The 17,748-nt window shown below is 35.9% G+C and overlaps 5 protein-coding genes and 2 non-coding genes across 7 annotated transcripts; 3 read left to right on the top strand and 4 right to left on the bottom strand.

Annotated features, from left to right (window-relative positions):
- Nucleotides 1–38: 38 nt before the first annotated feature.
- Nucleotides 39–10,208, bottom strand: arx-1 (Actin-related protein 3). Its single transcript, NM_058665.8, has 6 exons — nucleotides 10,101–10,208; nucleotides 9,904–10,046; nucleotides 9,123–9,233; nucleotides 7,796–7,957; nucleotides 2,235–2,897; nucleotides 39–449 (listed from the first exon to the last, which is right to left on the bottom strand). Exons 1-6 carry the CDS (start codon nucleotides 10,201–10,203, stop codon nucleotides 354–356), a joined length of 1,278 nt encoding a protein of 425 aa, NP_491066.1. The 5' UTR covers nucleotides 10,204–10,208; the 3' UTR covers nucleotides 39–353.
- Nucleotides 4,290–4,844, top strand: Y71F9AL.7 (Ovule protein; the record flags this gene model as incomplete). The annotated part of the gene is made up of 1 exon (NM_001373771.2): nucleotides 4,290–4,844. One exon carries the CDS (start codon nucleotides 4,290–4,292, stop codon nucleotides 4,842–4,844), a length of 555 nt encoding a protein of 184 aa, NP_001360119.1.
- On the bottom strand, nucleotides 4,938–5,047 carry mir-5546. The gene has a single exon (NR_050014.2). It is a non-coding gene; the product is annotated as a pre-microRNA mir-5546 (primary transcript).
- On the bottom strand, nucleotides 5,075–5,197 carry Y71F9AL.24. The gene has a single exon (NR_101532.1). It is a non-coding gene; the product is annotated as a small nucleolar RNA Y71F9AL.24 (small nucleolar RNA).
- Nucleotides 5,390–5,845, top strand: Y71F9AL.25 (Clathrin light chain; the record flags this gene model as incomplete). Its single annotated transcript, NM_001373772.2, has 1 exon — nucleotides 5,390–5,845. One exon carries the CDS (start codon nucleotides 5,390–5,392, stop codon nucleotides 5,843–5,845), a length of 456 nt encoding a protein of 151 aa, NP_001360599.1.
- On the top strand, nucleotides 6,936–7,751 carry Y71F9AL.6 (Protein PBN1; the record flags this gene model as incomplete). Its single annotated transcript, NM_058667.3, has 1 exon — nucleotides 6,936–7,751. The coding sequence occupies one exon, from the start codon at nucleotides 6,936–6,938 to the stop codon at nucleotides 7,749–7,751; it is 816 nt and encodes a 271-aa protein (NP_491068.1).
- A 1,610-nt stretch (nucleotides 10,209–11,818) lies between the features above and the next one.
- On the bottom strand, nucleotides 11,819–17,350 carry copa-1 (Coatomer subunit alpha). Its single transcript, NM_058668.6, has 6 exons — nucleotides 17,246–17,350; nucleotides 16,188–17,193; nucleotides 14,140–15,341; nucleotides 13,304–13,611; nucleotides 12,392–13,250; nucleotides 11,819–12,329 (listed from the first exon to the last, which is right to left on the bottom strand). The coding sequence occupies exons 1-6, from the start codon at nucleotides 17,289–17,291 to the stop codon at nucleotides 12,052–12,054; spliced, it is 3,699 nt and encodes a 1,232-aa protein (NP_491069.1). The 5' UTR covers nucleotides 17,292–17,350; the 3' UTR covers nucleotides 11,819–12,051.
- Nucleotides 17,351–17,748: the final 398 nt, after the last annotated feature.

Raw genomic sequence — 17,748 nt, forward strand, 5'->3', positions numbered from 1 at the left:
TTTCAAATCGAGCGGAATTTTTCTCCAAAAAGACTACAAAAATAAGGGAATTTATATATAACGGGGGAATAAATTAAAGCAATAGTCATGCAAAAAAACACAATTTAAGAAAAAAAATTGGGGGCGCAGGAATCAAATTTCTTCGAGAATTTTTTCGTTCAAAAGGTTTTAAAAAATTGGTAATTTTTGGAAATAAAAATAATAAGTACATACACGAATCGCCCAGAATAAGATGAAAAAAAGTGAAATGTGTGTTCAAAAATTTCGGGAATTAGAGAGAAAAAAACGTGGAGAAGGGATTAAAATTGGAGAAAATATATAGGGAAAAAATACAAAAAAATGGAGAAAAAAAATTAAGTAAGAGCTCCGAAAACTGGATTGTAACGACAAATCGATGGTCCTCTCTCCATGTATTCGGCCTTTGTGTGTGAAACTTGGTAGAATTCCGACTGAAAATTTGGAATTGATAGTTTTTTTGGTGATTTTTTCACTAAATTTTGGGGGAATTTAATTGATTCTAAATTAAAATTTAAAAAAGTTTCCAAAAAAAATTTCATTTTTCAATTTTTTCCGACTGAAATCTTGGCTATTTTTGTGTTTCAAAAAGTTTCGAAAAATTGCCAAAAAAAAATTAAAAATATAATTTCCGAATAAAATTTTTTTTCAATTTTTTCTCAAAAACTTAAAATTGACTTTTTTGGGAATTTCAAAAAAAAAAATCAAATATTAGATTTTTTTTTGGAAAAAATCGGAAACATTTGTTTTTTTTCGAATTCTACCGATTTTTTTAAAATTTAATTTAAATTCGAAATCTACAGTTTTTTTTCACTAAATTTCGGGAGAATTTAATTTATTCTGAATAAAAATTTTTTAAAAAGTTTCCAAAAAAAAAAACAATTTTCAATTTTTTGAGTTTCAAAAAGTTTTGCAAATTTGAAGAAAAACAAATTAAAAATATAATTTCCGGATAAAACTTAAAATTGACTTTTTTTTGGGAATTTCAAAGAAAAAAAAATCAAAAATTAGATTTTTTTTTTGGAAAAATTAGTTGGCTAGTAAAAATCGATTTTTTTTTGAATTTTCAAAACTTGTTCAGAAATAGTGCTTTATTTATTTCAAAAACCATAGTTTTTCAGTGAAATTTTTTTATTTCTTAAATTCGAAATCTAATTTTTTTTTTTTTGATTTTTTTCACTTTCAAATTTCGGGGGAATTTATGACTTTATTCTGAATAAAAATTCAAAAATTTCCAAAAAAAAAATAAAATTTTCAATTTTTTTCCGACTGAAAATTTGGATATTTTTGAGTTTTAAAAAGTTTTGAAAAATTGCCAAAAAATTAAAAATATAAATTTTTAAAAATTTGTTGAGGTAACTGGAATACAAATTTCAGAAATTTCATTCGAAGCTCTGAATAAAACTTTTTTTTTTAATTTTTCGAATAAAAATCCGAATTTTTGAAATTTTTCTCAAAAAAAATCAATTATTTTTGGGAATTTTACAGAAAAAATCGAAAATTAAATTTTTTTTGTTGGAAAAATTAGTTGGTTAGTAAAAAATAATAAAATCGATTTTTTTAAAAAATTTACGAAATTCAAAAAATATAGTTTTTTTTAGTGAAAAAGTTTAATTTTCATTCAAATTTTCGAATAAATTATTTTCAACGAAAGAATTGATATTTTTTGCAAAAAAAGTACCAAAATTTCGGTCAAAAATGCATTTTCTCGGAAAAAATAGCAATTTTTTGAGATTTTCAAAATTTATGCTCATTTTTTTTAAAAATTTATGCTCAATTTATTAATTTTTAATCAACTTTTCAAAGTTTACCGGAAAAAATGGTTTTTTTCATTAAAAACTGTTTTAAAGCATATTATTCCCATTTGATAAGGCTGTTTTTTGTGAAAAAAAAAGTTTTTTATTCAGAAAAATCGATTTTTACTCAACTTTTCCAGTATTTCTTCAATATTCTTTTTTTAGATATATTTTTTACAAATATTTCCAACTGACAAAAACTCACAGTGGATGCACTTTTCAAGGTTTTCCGGAAAAATGTGGTTTAAAAATTTTTTTTTTTCATTAAAAAAACGTTTTAAAACATATTATTCCGTTTTGAAAAAGCTTTTTTTGTGAAAAAAAAAAGTTTTTTATTCAGAAAAATCGATTTTTACTCAACTTTTCCAGTATTCCATTAAAAAAAATAGTTTTTACAAATATTTCCAACTGACAAAAACTCACAGTGGACGCCAGCATAGATCCTCCAAACCAAACCGCATATCTCTGCATTTTATGCGAAATCACTTGAACATCAATCGGCTTCGGCTTCAACCGTCCACCACTCAGCGTCTCGCTCATCTGAAGTCTCCCATCACTGAGACGCTTCACGTCACGCTGAAGCTTCCGTGCAAAGTCCTTGAACATTGTAGATCCTCCAGAGAGCACAATATTCTCGTAGAGTCCACGACGAACATCAATTGGACACTGTTGAATAAGTGTGTCAATTGTATCAGAGATTGGTGTCGTGAATTCTGGATTACAGAATTCTGGATGGAAAAAGATTTCAGGACCCAAGAATCTCTCGTATCCAACGTCGACGTTAAACGGTTTTTTTGTAATCGAATTAATTCCATCGTAGGTTCGAAGCCACTTTGCCGCGTCCGTATCATACTTTACAAATTCCTTCATAACATCCGGGCACACGTAGCAGAACTTTTCCTTAATCATCTTCGCCACCTCATAGCTCTGCTCGGCTGGAATTGTGTGCTCACGATCACGGAGCAGACTTTGAATGAAATAGGTGATGTCACGGCCGGCAATTGGAATGTGTTTGATACAGGAACCGATTACATAGCCATCGGCAACTGGAATACAATGGGTTACTCCGTCTCCAGAATCGATCACCTGCAAATTTTGAAAATTGCTAGAAGTCTCAGGAGTCTCGAATTTGTCAATTTTTCTAAAACTCAAAGCATAATTATTTTCGGCAATTCTACAAAATGGCCATTTGTTCCGGCAAATCGACAAACTGCCGGAGTTGGACATTTCCAGCAAATCGGCAAATTGCTGGAATTGATAATTTCCGGCAAATCGGCAATCTGCCTGAATTGAAAAATTCTGGCAAGTCGGCAAATCGCCGGGATTGAAAATTTCCGGCGATTTACCGATTTGCCGAAGCTTAAAAAATTCCGGCAAATTCCGATTTGACGAACACCAAAGTTTCCTGCAAATCGACAAACTGCCGGAATTGAAATTTCCGGTACATCGGCAAATTGCCGGAATTGAAATTTCCGGCAAATTGGCAAAATGTCGGAATTGAAATTTCCGCAAATCGGCAAAAATGTCGGAATTAAACATTTCCGGCAAATCGGCAAAATGTCGGAATTAAAAATTTCCGGCAAATCGCAAAATTGCAGGAATTGAGAATTTCCTGCAAATCGGCAATTTGCCGAAAATCAAAATTTTCTGCGAATCGGAATACTTCCGGAATTGAAAATTTCCGGCAAATCGGCAAATTGACGGAATTTGAAAACTTCTGGCAAATCGGCAATTTGCCGAAAATGAAAATTTCCGGCAAATCGACAAATTACCAGAATTGAACATTTCCGGCAAATCGGCAAATTGCCGGAACTGAAAATTTCCGGCAAATCGTGAAACTGCCGGAATTGAAAATATTCGACAAATCGGCAAATTGCCGGAATTGAAAATTTCCGGCAAATCGGCGTATTACCGGAGCATTCATGCAGGCATAGGCCGCCTAAACCTCAGATTCTAAAAATCTCAATTTCCCCAGCTTCCCAACTCCACCAATTACGTCACACACCAACCATCATGACCTAATTGCCAATCTCTGCGTCTCTCAAGACAAAACCAATCTCTCCGACATGACGTCATTGTGTCTAAATACACAGAAACATGTGCCAATCTAACGAGGATTCGAGTTCTAGTAACCATTTCACTGATAGCGAGAAGGATGCCGATCTATCAGTTCAAAATGTGGCTTTAGAATCTCAACTGTGGCAATTTGTGACCGAGATGAAGGAGCGAGCGAGGATCCAACAGGAGGTGATTGAAGCTGAGAAGGAGTTGGATGAGCAGCGACGGAAGGAGAATTGTTAGATTTAAATATTTGTTTTATGATTTATCGTTGTATATTATTAATATTATTAATCAATCAATAAATGGTTTTAATGAGAGCTCATTGTCTCCTTCTATGACGTCATAATATAGCAATCGATGCACATATTCGCGTGAGCACATTGCACACCACCAGTCACCTCATTCAGGTGTTCTACAATGGTCAAGTCACTCTACATCGATTCTTGCTCCGCCGCACCAACTGAGATCTTCGAGGACCCGAGATCTCTATTCCAATTCGACGATGATTTCAATGCAGACAATGTTCAGGTGGAAGACTATTTGGAGATGCAAGCCGCCGAGGAGACTATTGAGAATGCGATGGGCGTTTATCAGGCGAATCTGGAAGTGGATCCAACTGGTACGAGCACATTTTGGACGGAAGAATGGAATGAAATAGCTGTCGTTCTCAAAAGAGACGAGCGATTCTTGAGAAGACACCGAAGGAATCCTGATAGACATTTGAATTGGGACGATGAGGATGGCGACGAGGATGATGGCGACGACGAAGAGGACACGGACAGTAATATCGACGATAAGGAAGTATGGTGGTTTCCCGTTATTCCGAGATTCAAAGATGAGAGCACATTCATCAATTTCATTATTATATGCCACCTTTTACTGACATTTTTCCTCTTGATATTACCGCATTTGTGTACGATCATCGTTCGAATAGTACCGATATTGTGTGTAATGTGCTTCCCGATGCGATAGGACGCTTTTCAAGAGCTTTCTGATTGCATTGATATGACTGAATAAAATTTTCAATCAATAAATGGGTTTTACTGTGTTCTGTGCCACCGAAAACCGTGCGGTTAATGCGTTTTCGCAACCCATGCGCGCAATTTTTCGTAAAATTACACGTTTTTTCACGAAAAAAATTGGCGAAAGGGTTGCGAAAATGCAATTATTTAGCTCCAAACCACAAAAATACGTAGTAATATCGATAACATTGTTACGCACCACTATGGGTCTCGACACGAATTTTGCAGATACGAGTGAATTGTCAACTACAAAATTGTAGAAGAACACGTAACACACTTTTTGTCATTTGACAACATCTCTGTAAAATCGAAGACAACCGTCGATCCCAGTCGATGCACCATGTTCCTTATTCCCTCGCTTTTTGAAACCCTGCGGATGGTTCAAAATCTGCAATTTTGCGGCACGGTTCTATAGGCGTGGCACCAATAACACAATCGATCGACGTCTTCGTGTACACCATGCCCTCTTCCCTCATTCAGCTAGCCGACGCCACAATGGGCAAGCCGCTCTACACCGATTCTTGCTCTCCGCCAACTGACATCTCCGAAGACCCAAGATCTCGATTCGACGACTTGGACGGCGAATTCACAGACGACAATGTTCAACTACAAAGATATCTCGAGATGGAAGCCGCAGTGGATTACATTGAAAGGGCGAGAGGAGTTTTTCGTGCGAATAAAGAGTTGGATCCAAATCGTGAAGGCTCATTTTGGACCGACGATTGGAATGAAATAGCGGAGAAGGTCAGGAGAGACAAGCAATTTCTTAGGAGGACCCGGAGAAATTCCGATGAAAATATGGGATCCAGCGTTAGGTTTTTTGAAGTGTATATTCTCTGGCCATCATTTTTCTTCCTATCCTTCATCATTCTTTTTCCACTCATTTGTAGATACTATCGTTTGTATGATGCGCGAGTTTGTGTTTGCTTCGACAAAAATCGGAATAACTGAAGCTTCAGCTGAAGTGATTTGAATAAAACTTGGCTTTTAATCATATATTTATATAAATTAATAAATATATTATTTTTTGGCATATTCCATATTCATATGTATTTAATATATATATATATATATATATATATACATATATTACGGGACCATGAGATCATGAGAATGCCTATTTACTGGCGCAAAAATATTGGCAGGCCGCGGCAGCGAGAGAGCATATGGCGAAGAGAGACGCAGGTCCCTTCGCTTCGAGAAATTTGCCGCCAGAAAAGTAAGCATTCTGATGATCTCATGGTCCCGTTATATAAATATATATATATGCCATATACCATATACCATATCTATCATAAATACCATATACCATATATACCATATATACCAAATCTACCATATATTCATATATATCATACATACCATATACCACATGTACCATATCCTCCCACATATATCATATATACTATGTACCATATCTATCATACAGTGCATTTTTTTCCACTTCTACGACTTTAAAGGGAGGCGCTTTTATGCGAAATGGTCTCGACCAGGGGTGTGCGGCAAATCTATTTTTTTGAAATTTGCCGTGCTCGGCAAATTCGCCGCACACCCCTGATCTCGACGCGGTTTTAGTCATCATTTTTAGCAGATTCTGTGTAAAATTCGTATAGATCACACGTAGATCAAAATTAATTTGTAGATCAGAGTAAAAAAGCTACAGAAATACAAAATAAGATATAAATATTTTGTGATCTATACGAAATTTACACAGAAACTGCTAAAAATGATGACTAAAGACGCGTCAAGACCATACCGCATGAAAGCGCTTCCCTTTGAAGTCGTAGAAGTGGAAAAAAATGCACTGTATATAACATGTATACCATATCCCATATATATATCATATATACAATTTATATCATATATACCGTATCTACCATAGACCATGTATACCATATATCATATATACCATATACCATTTATACCATATATATCATATACATCATATATACCATATAGCAAATATTCCTATTATAAATACGTTATACATTATTTTTGGCGTTTTTCTTGCGGGTTACGCAATTGCTAGCAGAGACGACAGATGGCACACAGGCAACATTATCGATCATTATCGACCGTAGATATCATATATATCAAATCTACCATATATTATATATATCATATATATATACCATATACCATTTATACCATACACCAGATATATCATATATATTATATATACCATATATACACATATACCAAATCTCCCATATATCATATACATCATATATACCAAATCTACCATATTCATATAATAAATACGTTATACATTATTTTTGGCGTTTTTCTTGCGTGTTATGCAATTGCTAGCAGAGACGGCAGATGGTACACAGGTACCTCGAAAACATTATCGATCGTCGTCGGTACACCAGAATCCACGTCATCTCTCCCTGTCCCTCTCAGTCTCCCACACTCTCTACTCGACATGGCAATTTCTGCGTACATCCCGAAAATCGACGAAGAAGCACTCAGAACCGCTTTCCACGCTGAAGCCGAAGATCATGAGCAGCTAGAAAATGCGAACCGCCGACAAGCCGAAAAGGAGAGATTCCGCCAAATTTGGCATCTATTTCTGACGCATTTGGAGCAAGATCCACGGAAAACTGGAAGTTTCTGGCTGCAAGAGCTGCCTGTGTTGCTCCGCGAGGTTTCGAGTTTCGATGAGGATATTTTGGGATTCGGAGCGCTTGATGGTGAGGAGCAATTCGATTTTTTTGCAGTTGCAGGAGAAGCCGAAGTAGACGGGAACAAGTATCCATCATTGTCGGGAATGTGTAAATTGTCGTTTTTCATTATATTTTTCATGTTTTTGCTGGTATTAATTTGCATTTTTGGCTATTTAATAAGTGACAAATAAAATAATAAAAATTTTTTTTTCTCAAAAGCGAAAAAATTTCCTACCAATCCAGTCAAGCTTCGCTCGTTGGCTTCTCTGGAATTCCAGCTGGCAGTCAACGCTAGGACGGCCTGAACGGCTATGTACAAGCCTGGCACGTTGAACGACTCGAACATAATTTCAGCAGTATATTCTCGGTTTTCCGGAGTGTTGAGTGGTGGTTCCGTCTGGAAATTTTCAAATTTTTTCGTGGAAAACTGCCTAATATTCGCTATTTAAAGGTGGTGTAGTCGATTTTTAAAAAAAAAATTGCTTTATTAGACTCAAAAATTGTCTGAAAACACCGAATTTCATAATGAATTGAAAACTTCTCAAAAAAAAAGTTATGGCGGCTCCAAAAAAATGGCCTAAAACAGTTAAAATTTGAAATTTGGCCTTTTGAAATTACCGTCAAATTTTAGATATATAAGTTGATTATTGTGCGTTTTCAACTCGATTTAGGTATTTTAAAGCCGGTGGACTTGGAGATTTTTAAATTTTTATTACCAAATCTCCAAGTCCACCGACTTTAAAATACCTAAATCGAGTTGAAAACGCACGATAATAAACTTATATATCTAAAATTTGACGGTAATTTCAAAAGGCCAAATTTCAAATTTTAACTAATTTTAGCCGATTTTTTGAACCGTCATAACTGTTTTTTTTCAAGAAGTTTCATTATGAAATTCGGTGTTTTTAGACAATTTTGATTCTAATAAAGCAAAAAAAAAATTCGACTACACCAACTTTAAGCCTGAAAGTTGAAGCTCAGGTAGATCGTGGCGGGACCCTTACTTTAAAAAAAATTAGAAACAAAATTTTGTAAATTTCCAGAAAAAAAAAACGATTTTTTAAATAGAAAATTAAAGCCATATCTTCAAAAAAACAGCTTTTCCTATAAAATTAGGATTTTAATACGAAAAAAAATTTTTTTTGCTATTTTTTTGAAAAAATGTAGATTTTTCATTTAATTAATTTTAATTAATAAAGCTTAAAAATACCGGAGTTTTCGGGGGAAATTCCTTGATTTTTCTCCCGTTTTTTTCAAAATTTTTACGTATTTTTTAAATTGGTATCACATGCTTTATTTCCAAAAAAATTGTCCTGTCAAGACCGGATACCGTAATTTTAGAGTCAAAAATTGCAAAATTTCGTGATTTTTAAGCTTTTTTCATCGAAATTTATCACTTTTCACGTGTTTTTTCTGTAATATATAGCTTTTCACCGATTTACATCCATTTTACAGGATATTTTCTATTAAAAAAACGGATTTTCGACCCCCTTTTCTTTTAAAAGTGGCCAAAATATTGTTCCAGAGCATTTTTTCCCGAATTTTCTGCTTCTCTCCCGTACCAAAAGGAAGAAATGATCCTCTGGCTCGGCTCTCAAGTATTTGAAAATGCACTGCTCCCAGTATCGTTCCATAAGATCCCAGTCTTCGACGATTCCATGCCGAATTGGATACTAAAAAATTTAATTTTAATTTTAAACATTTTTTCCATATGCTCCTGATACCTAATATCAATGTGAAAAATTCAAAAAATAAAATTCCCGATTTTATAAAAAATTATATTTTTTTTAATCCAAAAGTCCAAAATGTTAAATTCAGAAACGACAAATTTTGCATGATAACCGTGCCGCATGTGTGGATTTACGAGACTAATATTTTTCATTCATTTTTATTTAATTTTCACACCGATTTTCCCGATTTTTCCTTGTTTTACATTAAAATTATCATGATTTCCATTAATTTATGACTTTTTATTAATGAAAACAACAAAAATACGTGAAATATTCGATTTTTTCAGCAAAAGTTCGATATTTCTTGTAATTTAATTTGTTTTCATTAATAAAAAGTAAATTTATGAATAAATTTATGAAAATCCCAAGAATTTCAATGTATAACAACGAAAAAACGGGAAAATCGGTGTGAAAATTAAATAAAAATGAATTAAAAATATTAATCTCGTAAATCCACACCTGCGGCACGGTTATCATGCAAAATTTTGTCGTTTAAATTTAAAATTAGGATTTTTGGATTTTAAAAAATTATATAAAATCTGGGAATTAAAAAAAAAAATTTCACATTGATATTTGACATCAGGAGCATAAATATGGTCTATTAACTACGAACTTTGACAGTATAATTCGTAGCGGCCGGCGACAAAGCTTCATCTCCAATAAAGAAATCAAGATCGTCTATCCCGGCTCCGACTCGGTTATTCCAGCGCATCGCCTGCGAATTCGAGCTCGCCACCTTGTCCTTCACGGCAATTGCTGGAAAATTCACTGGATTTTATGAAAAATAGGCTGAAAATCAATAAATCTAACCAGATGGAATAATAAACTGAGGTTCCGTGTTCCCAGCATATCCGAGCTTCGTATAACCCGTTCCATTGTCGATCACACATGCCGGTAGTTGATGGGCCGACATGCTTGCTGCAAAAAATTTGGGATTTTTTTTGTTTTAAATGGGAGAAAAAGACGGAATTTCAGTCTAGCGGTTTAGAAATTCGAAAAAATGGGCTAATTTCCGCTGAAATCTCCAATCTTGGAGCGTTTTTAAGCCGGAAATTGATAATTTTGCAAATAAATTAATTTTGTTCCTTTTTTGGCTTCAAATATACCTAAATTAACGCAATTTTCAACCGCTGTGACACAAAAAATTGGCAAAAATGGAGTTTTTCGCTGAAATGTTTAACAAAAATTTAGCTAAATAATTTTATGACGATTTAAAATTTCAAAAAAAAAAAAGATTTAGCAAAAATCGTAAAATTTTGCCATTTTTGGTTTTTTAAAACATATTTTTTCGTCGATTTAGCTACTTATTAAGCCAGTATTTTAGCAATACGTAACTATCGGCTAAAAGTACCTAAATCCACGAAAAAAAAAGGATAAAATCACTCAAATGTGTCAAAAATCAAATAAAAATCAATTTCCGACGGCTGTGACACGAAAAAATTGCAAAATTGGGGATTTTCGTTAAAAATAGCCCATTTTTTCGAAATTTTGAAGTTCAAAAATGCGAAAAAAAAAACTCAGTTTTGGCTTGGATAATCGGGTTTATTTGATTATTGTTCTATTTTCCATATTTAAGTGATTTTTCTCGCGTTTTTTCGCTGATTTTGGCAATTTTTAAGCCGTTATACATAACTATCGGGTTAAAATATCCAAATCCACTAAAAAACAGGATAAAAATTATTTAAATATGCCAATATCAAATAAAAATCATTTTCCAACGGCTTTTTGGAGTTTTCCGTTAAAATTAGAAAATTTTTCCGCATTTTTTTACCGCCATAAATTTTTCTGTCATATTACGATATGAAATTCGGTATTTTCAAGTCACCTAGAGGATCAGAATCCAAAAAATCGTGAAAAAATAACGTAAAACTGCCGAACTGCACTAGTTAAACAATCGGCGAGTGCGGTGACTCATCCAAAGAATAAACAGAAAATCGATATTTTTACGATTGAAATTCACAGGAAATTCTTGTAGGGGGAAAAGAAGAAGAACAATTGTTTTAATCCTTTGCTGAGAAACTGAGAAACTGGGGGTGGGGGATCAAAAATTAATACCTTAATTGTTCAGTTTATTCGTGATTTTTGGATTTTTCGGGTCTTTTCCACGTCAAAAATGATTCTAAAATTCAGATTTTATTATATATATTATTTTAAATCAATAAATTCCGATAAAACAATCAGTTTTCAAGGAAATATGTGGACAGACATCATTGGACCACTTAGAAATTGCGAAATTCACTGAAAATTATTGATTAATTCGAAATAACTGAATAATTAGGTATATGTTAACTGAATTCCATGGAAATTTGCAAGAAAAATGAGCCAAAACGCGATAAAATCCTGGCTTTTGCCTTTTTCCGGTGCCAAAATGGTTTGTGTGCATTTTGTCGTAGTCCGCAATACCAAAACCCTAGACTTTACGACAATTTTCTTACTGTATTTTTTTTGAATTTTTTCGAGCAAATTTCTCCATGTAAATTACTGATTTAGAGAACATTTTCTTACCCCAAAGATAAATGAAAAAAAGTAAAAAAATCATGATTTATTCAAATAAAATAGACCAGCATGCAATCATAATCTTTCTGTGGGGTTTAAATAATTTTTAAAAACACATAATTTAAATAGAAAACATGAACCGCCGCCCAACGGGAAAATAATATGAAGGGACCAAAAGCAATGGGAATTGTGGAAGAACAAGGCAAATAAATTACAATAATTAATATCACACAAAAAACGAAAAAATTATCATATTTCACAACTTTTAGCTCTTCAGAGTTGAGATTCGGAGCCCAAGAACATTCTTTCCAACTTCTGCAACCTGGCACACGTTGCACACTTCTCCCTCGAGCCCTTCAGAGTACGATGCTCCACAATACGGGCATTTACAGAGTGGACGTCCACGGTAAAGAGGCACAAATTGACGAGAGCACACGACGAATGGATTATGCTCATCATAGGTCAACTGATGCGCGTCAGTGTTATCCTTCTCGGCGGCAGTCAGCACTTTTCGGATTTGAGCAGCAACTTCTGGTTTTGGAGCTGGAAAAAAAAATTAAGAATTAGAAATAAAATTTAAAAAAATCAACAACGCAAGCACGTACCGAGCTCCAATAGACGTTTGCAAAGTGATGCACAAGTCTTCATTTGCTTCATTTTGAAGAAAGTATTGATAGCAGATCTCAGTGTCAGGATACGATGCATTGGTTGAAGCTCAAAGTGTGTAAAGTAGGCAGCTAGTTCGGCGTTGCGTTTCGCATCCTCCAAATTCGTTTTTGGCAAATCTTTTCGATAAGTTTCAAGGAGAAGTGCTGCAAGATATTCCCGTGTGATTGTGATGAGCTGCTCCGCTTCGGCGACTTCTTGTTTCGAAGACACAACGATCAGTGGAACAGATAGAAGAATCTCCCGCAGTTTCTCGACAGCATCTCCAAACTTTCCATTCGTCGTCATTTGATAAGCCTTTTGCAGTTTCTTTGCAAGTTGAGAAAGTTTGAACGCAGCGACTGGAAGATGATTCTTATCCTCCTGGAAATTACGAACCGGATGAATGGACACTGGTCCAGCTGGTCCGAGTCCTCCCCATCCACGATGTGAGAGTCTAGAAGCTGCATAAGCCTTCACGAATACATCCTTGAATGGTGCTGCTTCAACGACTCCAATTGTATCATGAAGAAGCTTGATGGCAGTTCCGAATGAACCAGCTGCAACATGATCAGCAGCAAGACGAGAAACATTCGGCCATTCCGATGAGACAGCTGGAGCTGGGTTAGGAACCACTTCCTCATCATCATCTCCACCTTGATCATCGGTAACATCAGGAAGAGCCAGATCATCATCCACATCCCATCCACCTTCCTCATCTCCATCAACTGGTCCTTCTCCTTCATCAACATCAAGTTCACCATCTTCTCCGACAAGATACTCATCATCTCCCCATGCTTCATTTCCAACATCACCATCCTGCAAAAATTAATATTTTATAGCTCAGATAGCTCAGAAATCAATAAACTAACATCATCATCCATAACAGCAAAGGCAGCAGCAGCAGGCTTCACACCGCCAACATTAGTTGGAGCAGATTGTCCTCCTAATCCAAGAAGCTGTGCATCGAAAGTTCCTCGAGCCGAGGCAAGAAGTGGCCAATTCTCTTCTAAACGAGCAACTGGTGGTGGTGGGACAAGGAGGCGAGCATTTGGATCAACTGGTGGGATTGGTTGCTGACGACTCTCGAGTTCAGCCTTCAACTCCTCAGCTTCAGCAGAATATCCATGAGTGGCTGCGGCGAGGTAGGCCAGAGAAGTTTGTCCACAGTTTCGGAGCACTGAAAAATTAACTTTATACTTTATTTTGTTGAAAATGACCCAAAAAGTAACGAATTTCGTCATGAAAAATCCTGAAAAGTTTCTGAAAACTCACAAAAAAAGTTATGGCGGTTTTGAGATTTGGAAAAAAACCTATTTTCAGCTAAAATCTCAAATTTTGCCAACTTTAGTGTGTCATTGATTATTACTTTTTAATACATATTTTGGTCGTCTATCACACTTTTATTCGTTAAAACGACCAAAATACGTATTAAATAGCGATAATTGAATAAAAATCAAGTTCCGTCAGCTGCGAAACTGAAAAGTTGGCAAAATATGAGATTTTAGCTGAAAATTGGTAGATTTCCAAATTTTTTTTTGAGAAATCTCATGACGATATTCGGTAGATTTGGACCATTTTTAGGTTCAATAATTTCAAAATCGTCTAGAATTTGCAGAAATTCACGAAAAAAATACGCAAAGAGGAGCTAAAAATCAATAAAACTTTGACTTTTGCCCCCTTCTGAAATCCAGCTGCACATTTTTACCTTTAACTCTCTCCTCAACATCACCAGTGTAGAGAGCTGTCTGGAAATGTCCGTGAGCATCATTTCTAGCCTGTGCAATCTTCATCATCTTGACAAGCTTATCCGTATTTCCAGTAACAAAATACAAAAACGAGAGCTTCTCAAAGTTTTTCGTTCGTTGATAGCTCATCTCAACAATTTGATGATTGCCTTGAAGAAGAGCAGTCTCTCCGAGAGCCTCCCAGACTGCTGGCTCGTCGAGCTTCTTGGCGGCTTCCAACGCGATTTCCAGGTTTCCACATTCAATTGCCAACCCGAAGCGAGTCTTCTCATCCTTGACAAAGTGAAGAGCAATCTCTGGGTAACCCTTTTTCTCGAGATATCCAATGATGGATTGACCGACGAGATTTGCGGATCGAACCATGTTGACAACTTCATCGATTCGTTTGTTAATCAAAGCAAGCTTAAACTTGTAATCAGAATTATCAATTGGAACTTCAACTGGTGTAGCGTCACGATTCAAGCAGTAGAGCACGTTTCCTCGAATAGCCAGAATGTACAGAGGAAGATCCAGAGTACGAACGATTCCACAATCTCCAGAATTGATTGCATATTTGATGTGATTGCTAGTGGTGTAGAGGAATACCGAGTCATCATCCCAAGCTCCACTCTTCACACGAGTCGACTCCTGTTGGGTACACAGAATCTCCAATTTACGGTTGACCAAGGTCAGCGTGTGCTTTGAAAGAAGAGCTGCGAATTCCATAGACTTGCTCCAAATCACATAACGAACTTTCGACACTTTCACTGAAGCAGTCACAATCTTTTGCTGAACATCAAACAGTTGAAGCCCATCATCATTTCTCAAAAGGAGCATTCCAGTTCCGGCATAGAAAATATCGTCGACAGCCGTGTTGATATTCTCGAGTTTGCGAAGTTCCTTGTTCGTCAAATCACGCAACGACACATTCTGAGCCTTGTCAAGAACTGCAAAACGATTACGAGCAACCCAAAGTGCATTGATTCCGGTGCTCTTGACGCACGCAGCTTCAGTGGTTCCATCAGAGTTACTGGCAACTTTGTACAGCTCAAAGGCGCATAGATCCTTATTGTGAGTACGGCTTGTGAGAAGGAAGGTTCCCTCGGCAGGATTGAAGGAAAGAGAGTAGTATGGTTGCATGAATGGTTGTGGGTAACGGAGCTTGCACAGAGCAACATCCTTGCTGAAAATTTGATTTTAGAGGGGTTTTTGCTTGTACATCCCCTCTGAATGTACAAAAAATAACGAATTTTGTAGTGAGAGTCCTCAAAATTTCCGGAGAAAAGCTCTAAATTTAGCTAAGATCTCCAACTTCGTACTGAAAATAACAGATTTTTTAGATTTATCAAATTTTTAGCTTTAAAAATTTTTTTCCTGCATTTTACGAACAAACCTTCTGTTAAACAGTGAAAATCGAATTTAAAATGACTAAAATTAACTTTTTTCGTCCACTGGTTGTGAAATGGGTTGAAATTGAAGAAATCAACGGGATTTTTCTCATTTTCTAAATATTCTCCTATTAAAAATCGGTTTTAGTAAAAAAAAATGGTTTAAAACCGATTTCTAATAGAAAAATATTCAGAAAATCAGAAAAATCCCGTTGATTTCTTCAATTTCAACCCATTTCACAACCAGTGGACGGAAAAAGTTAATTTTAGTCATTTTAAATTCGATTTTCATTGTTTAACAAAAGATTTGTTCGTAAAAAGCAGAAAACATTTTTTGAAAAGCTAAAAATTTGATAAATCTCAAAAAAAACTCTGCTATTTTCAGTGGAAGTTGGAGAATTTAGCTATTGAAATTACGCCTTTTTTCCGATTTTTTGGAGGCTCTAAATACGAAATTCGCTTAATGGGGCACATTTAAAGTTTTTCATTTAAAAACTACTGAGACTCCACAAAAACATGATTCAGTGCGCCGGAAAATGCATTTTCGCAACTCTCGCACGCTTTTTTTCGCAAAAAAAAAACGCTAATTCTGTGCAAAAATGCATTTTGCGGCACACTTTTCTTGGCATCAAACTACTCACTTGGTTGTCAAATCGAGCTTGCGAATTTGTTGTCCCTTCACATAGAAAACCAAATTATCACTGACACAATAAGCCGGGCGTTCTCTTTGAATTTTAAAAACGACCATTCCATTGTCATGTCCTGCGGCGAACATGTTCAAGCTTGGATGGGCGGCCAAAACCCAGAAACGCTCATTTTCATGTCGGAAAACGTGAAGACTGGTACGCTTCTGCATATCCCACACACGAATCGACTTATCCTCCGAGTTGGAAAGAATCAAGTCAGCATTTGGATGGAAGATCACAGATGAGACGTTATTGTAGTGTCCACGGCACGAGTCGAGCTCCCAGGCTTTCGTCTCATTGTAACGCCAAATCTTGACTTGACGATCATCGGATCCCGAGACTAGAATTGGATTGGTATGATGGAATGCAACCCAGTTGACTCCACGATCGTGTCCCTCTAGCACATGCTTCACAACTGCATCAGGTTGCCCGAATAGCTCAGCTTGTTGCCCTCCGGTTGGCCGGCTTGGAGCACCTCCACCAGGCATTTGCTTCTTCCGAAGTCCAGAAATATCCCAAACACGGACGGTCTGATCCAAGGAGGCAGAAGCCACAAGATCTTCGGTTGGGTGGAATTGAGCACACATGACGTAGTGATTGTGTCCGGTGAGGATGGCGATCGAGTTTCGGCTCTGCCAATTCCAAATCCGAACCGTTTGATCGTCGGACGCAGAAATGATCCATGGATACTTATGATGGAAGAAAGTGGTACGAATATAATCCAAATGTCCGAGAAGTGTGAAAATACAGCGTTTCTGCTTGTAATTCCACACTTTAATCTTATAATCATCTCCTCCAGACACAAAGATCGGCTGATCATGATGGAAGCAAATTCCTCTCACTGGACCATCGTGCTCGTCGAACTTCTCGAGAAGAACGCACATTCGGTAGTCCCAGAGTTGAATGACTCCACTGTGCAGCGATGTGAGCACCCATGGCCGAGTTGGGTGGAACGAAATTCCTGGAAAATTGGGAAATTATTGAAAAATAATGCCAAAAACCAAAATATTTACCTTTAACCCTAGCGGATTTTGATTCAAATTTGATAAGGAGCGACATGATATCCGATTTATAGTCGGTAACCAGTCAAAAACTGCTCCTCGGCGTGAATGAAGGTTCTGAAATTATGGAAATGACACGTGGATATATAAGAATGTTTAAAAAAAACAGACAAAAATGCAAAAAATCAATGAAAAAACTTGGAATTTCGATTAAATTGATAAAGAAACTACGAAAAATACCATAAAAATTAAGAATTTCAGAGATAAAAATCGGTAAATCCACGTTAAAAGAGACAGAAAATGGAGAAAAGAGGACAACGTGGAAACCTGCGCATCAAACGGAATGTGTGCAAACACGGCGACGCGAAACTGCACAGTTTAGGAAAAATGACCGTTAAAGGGGAATTTTAAGTGGGAATTGACATAAAAAAGTGCTGAAAATTGAGGAAAATGGAGGTTTTATTCGGAGAAAGTAGTTTTTAACTGAAAAATTAGGGTTTTTGAAGATTTTTCCC

Source organism: Caenorhabditis elegans, chromosome I, assembly GCF_000002985.6.
Source record: "Caenorhabditis elegans chromosome I".
NCBI classification, from domain to species: Eukaryota; Metazoa; Nematoda; class Chromadorea; order Rhabditida; family Rhabditidae; genus Caenorhabditis; species Caenorhabditis elegans.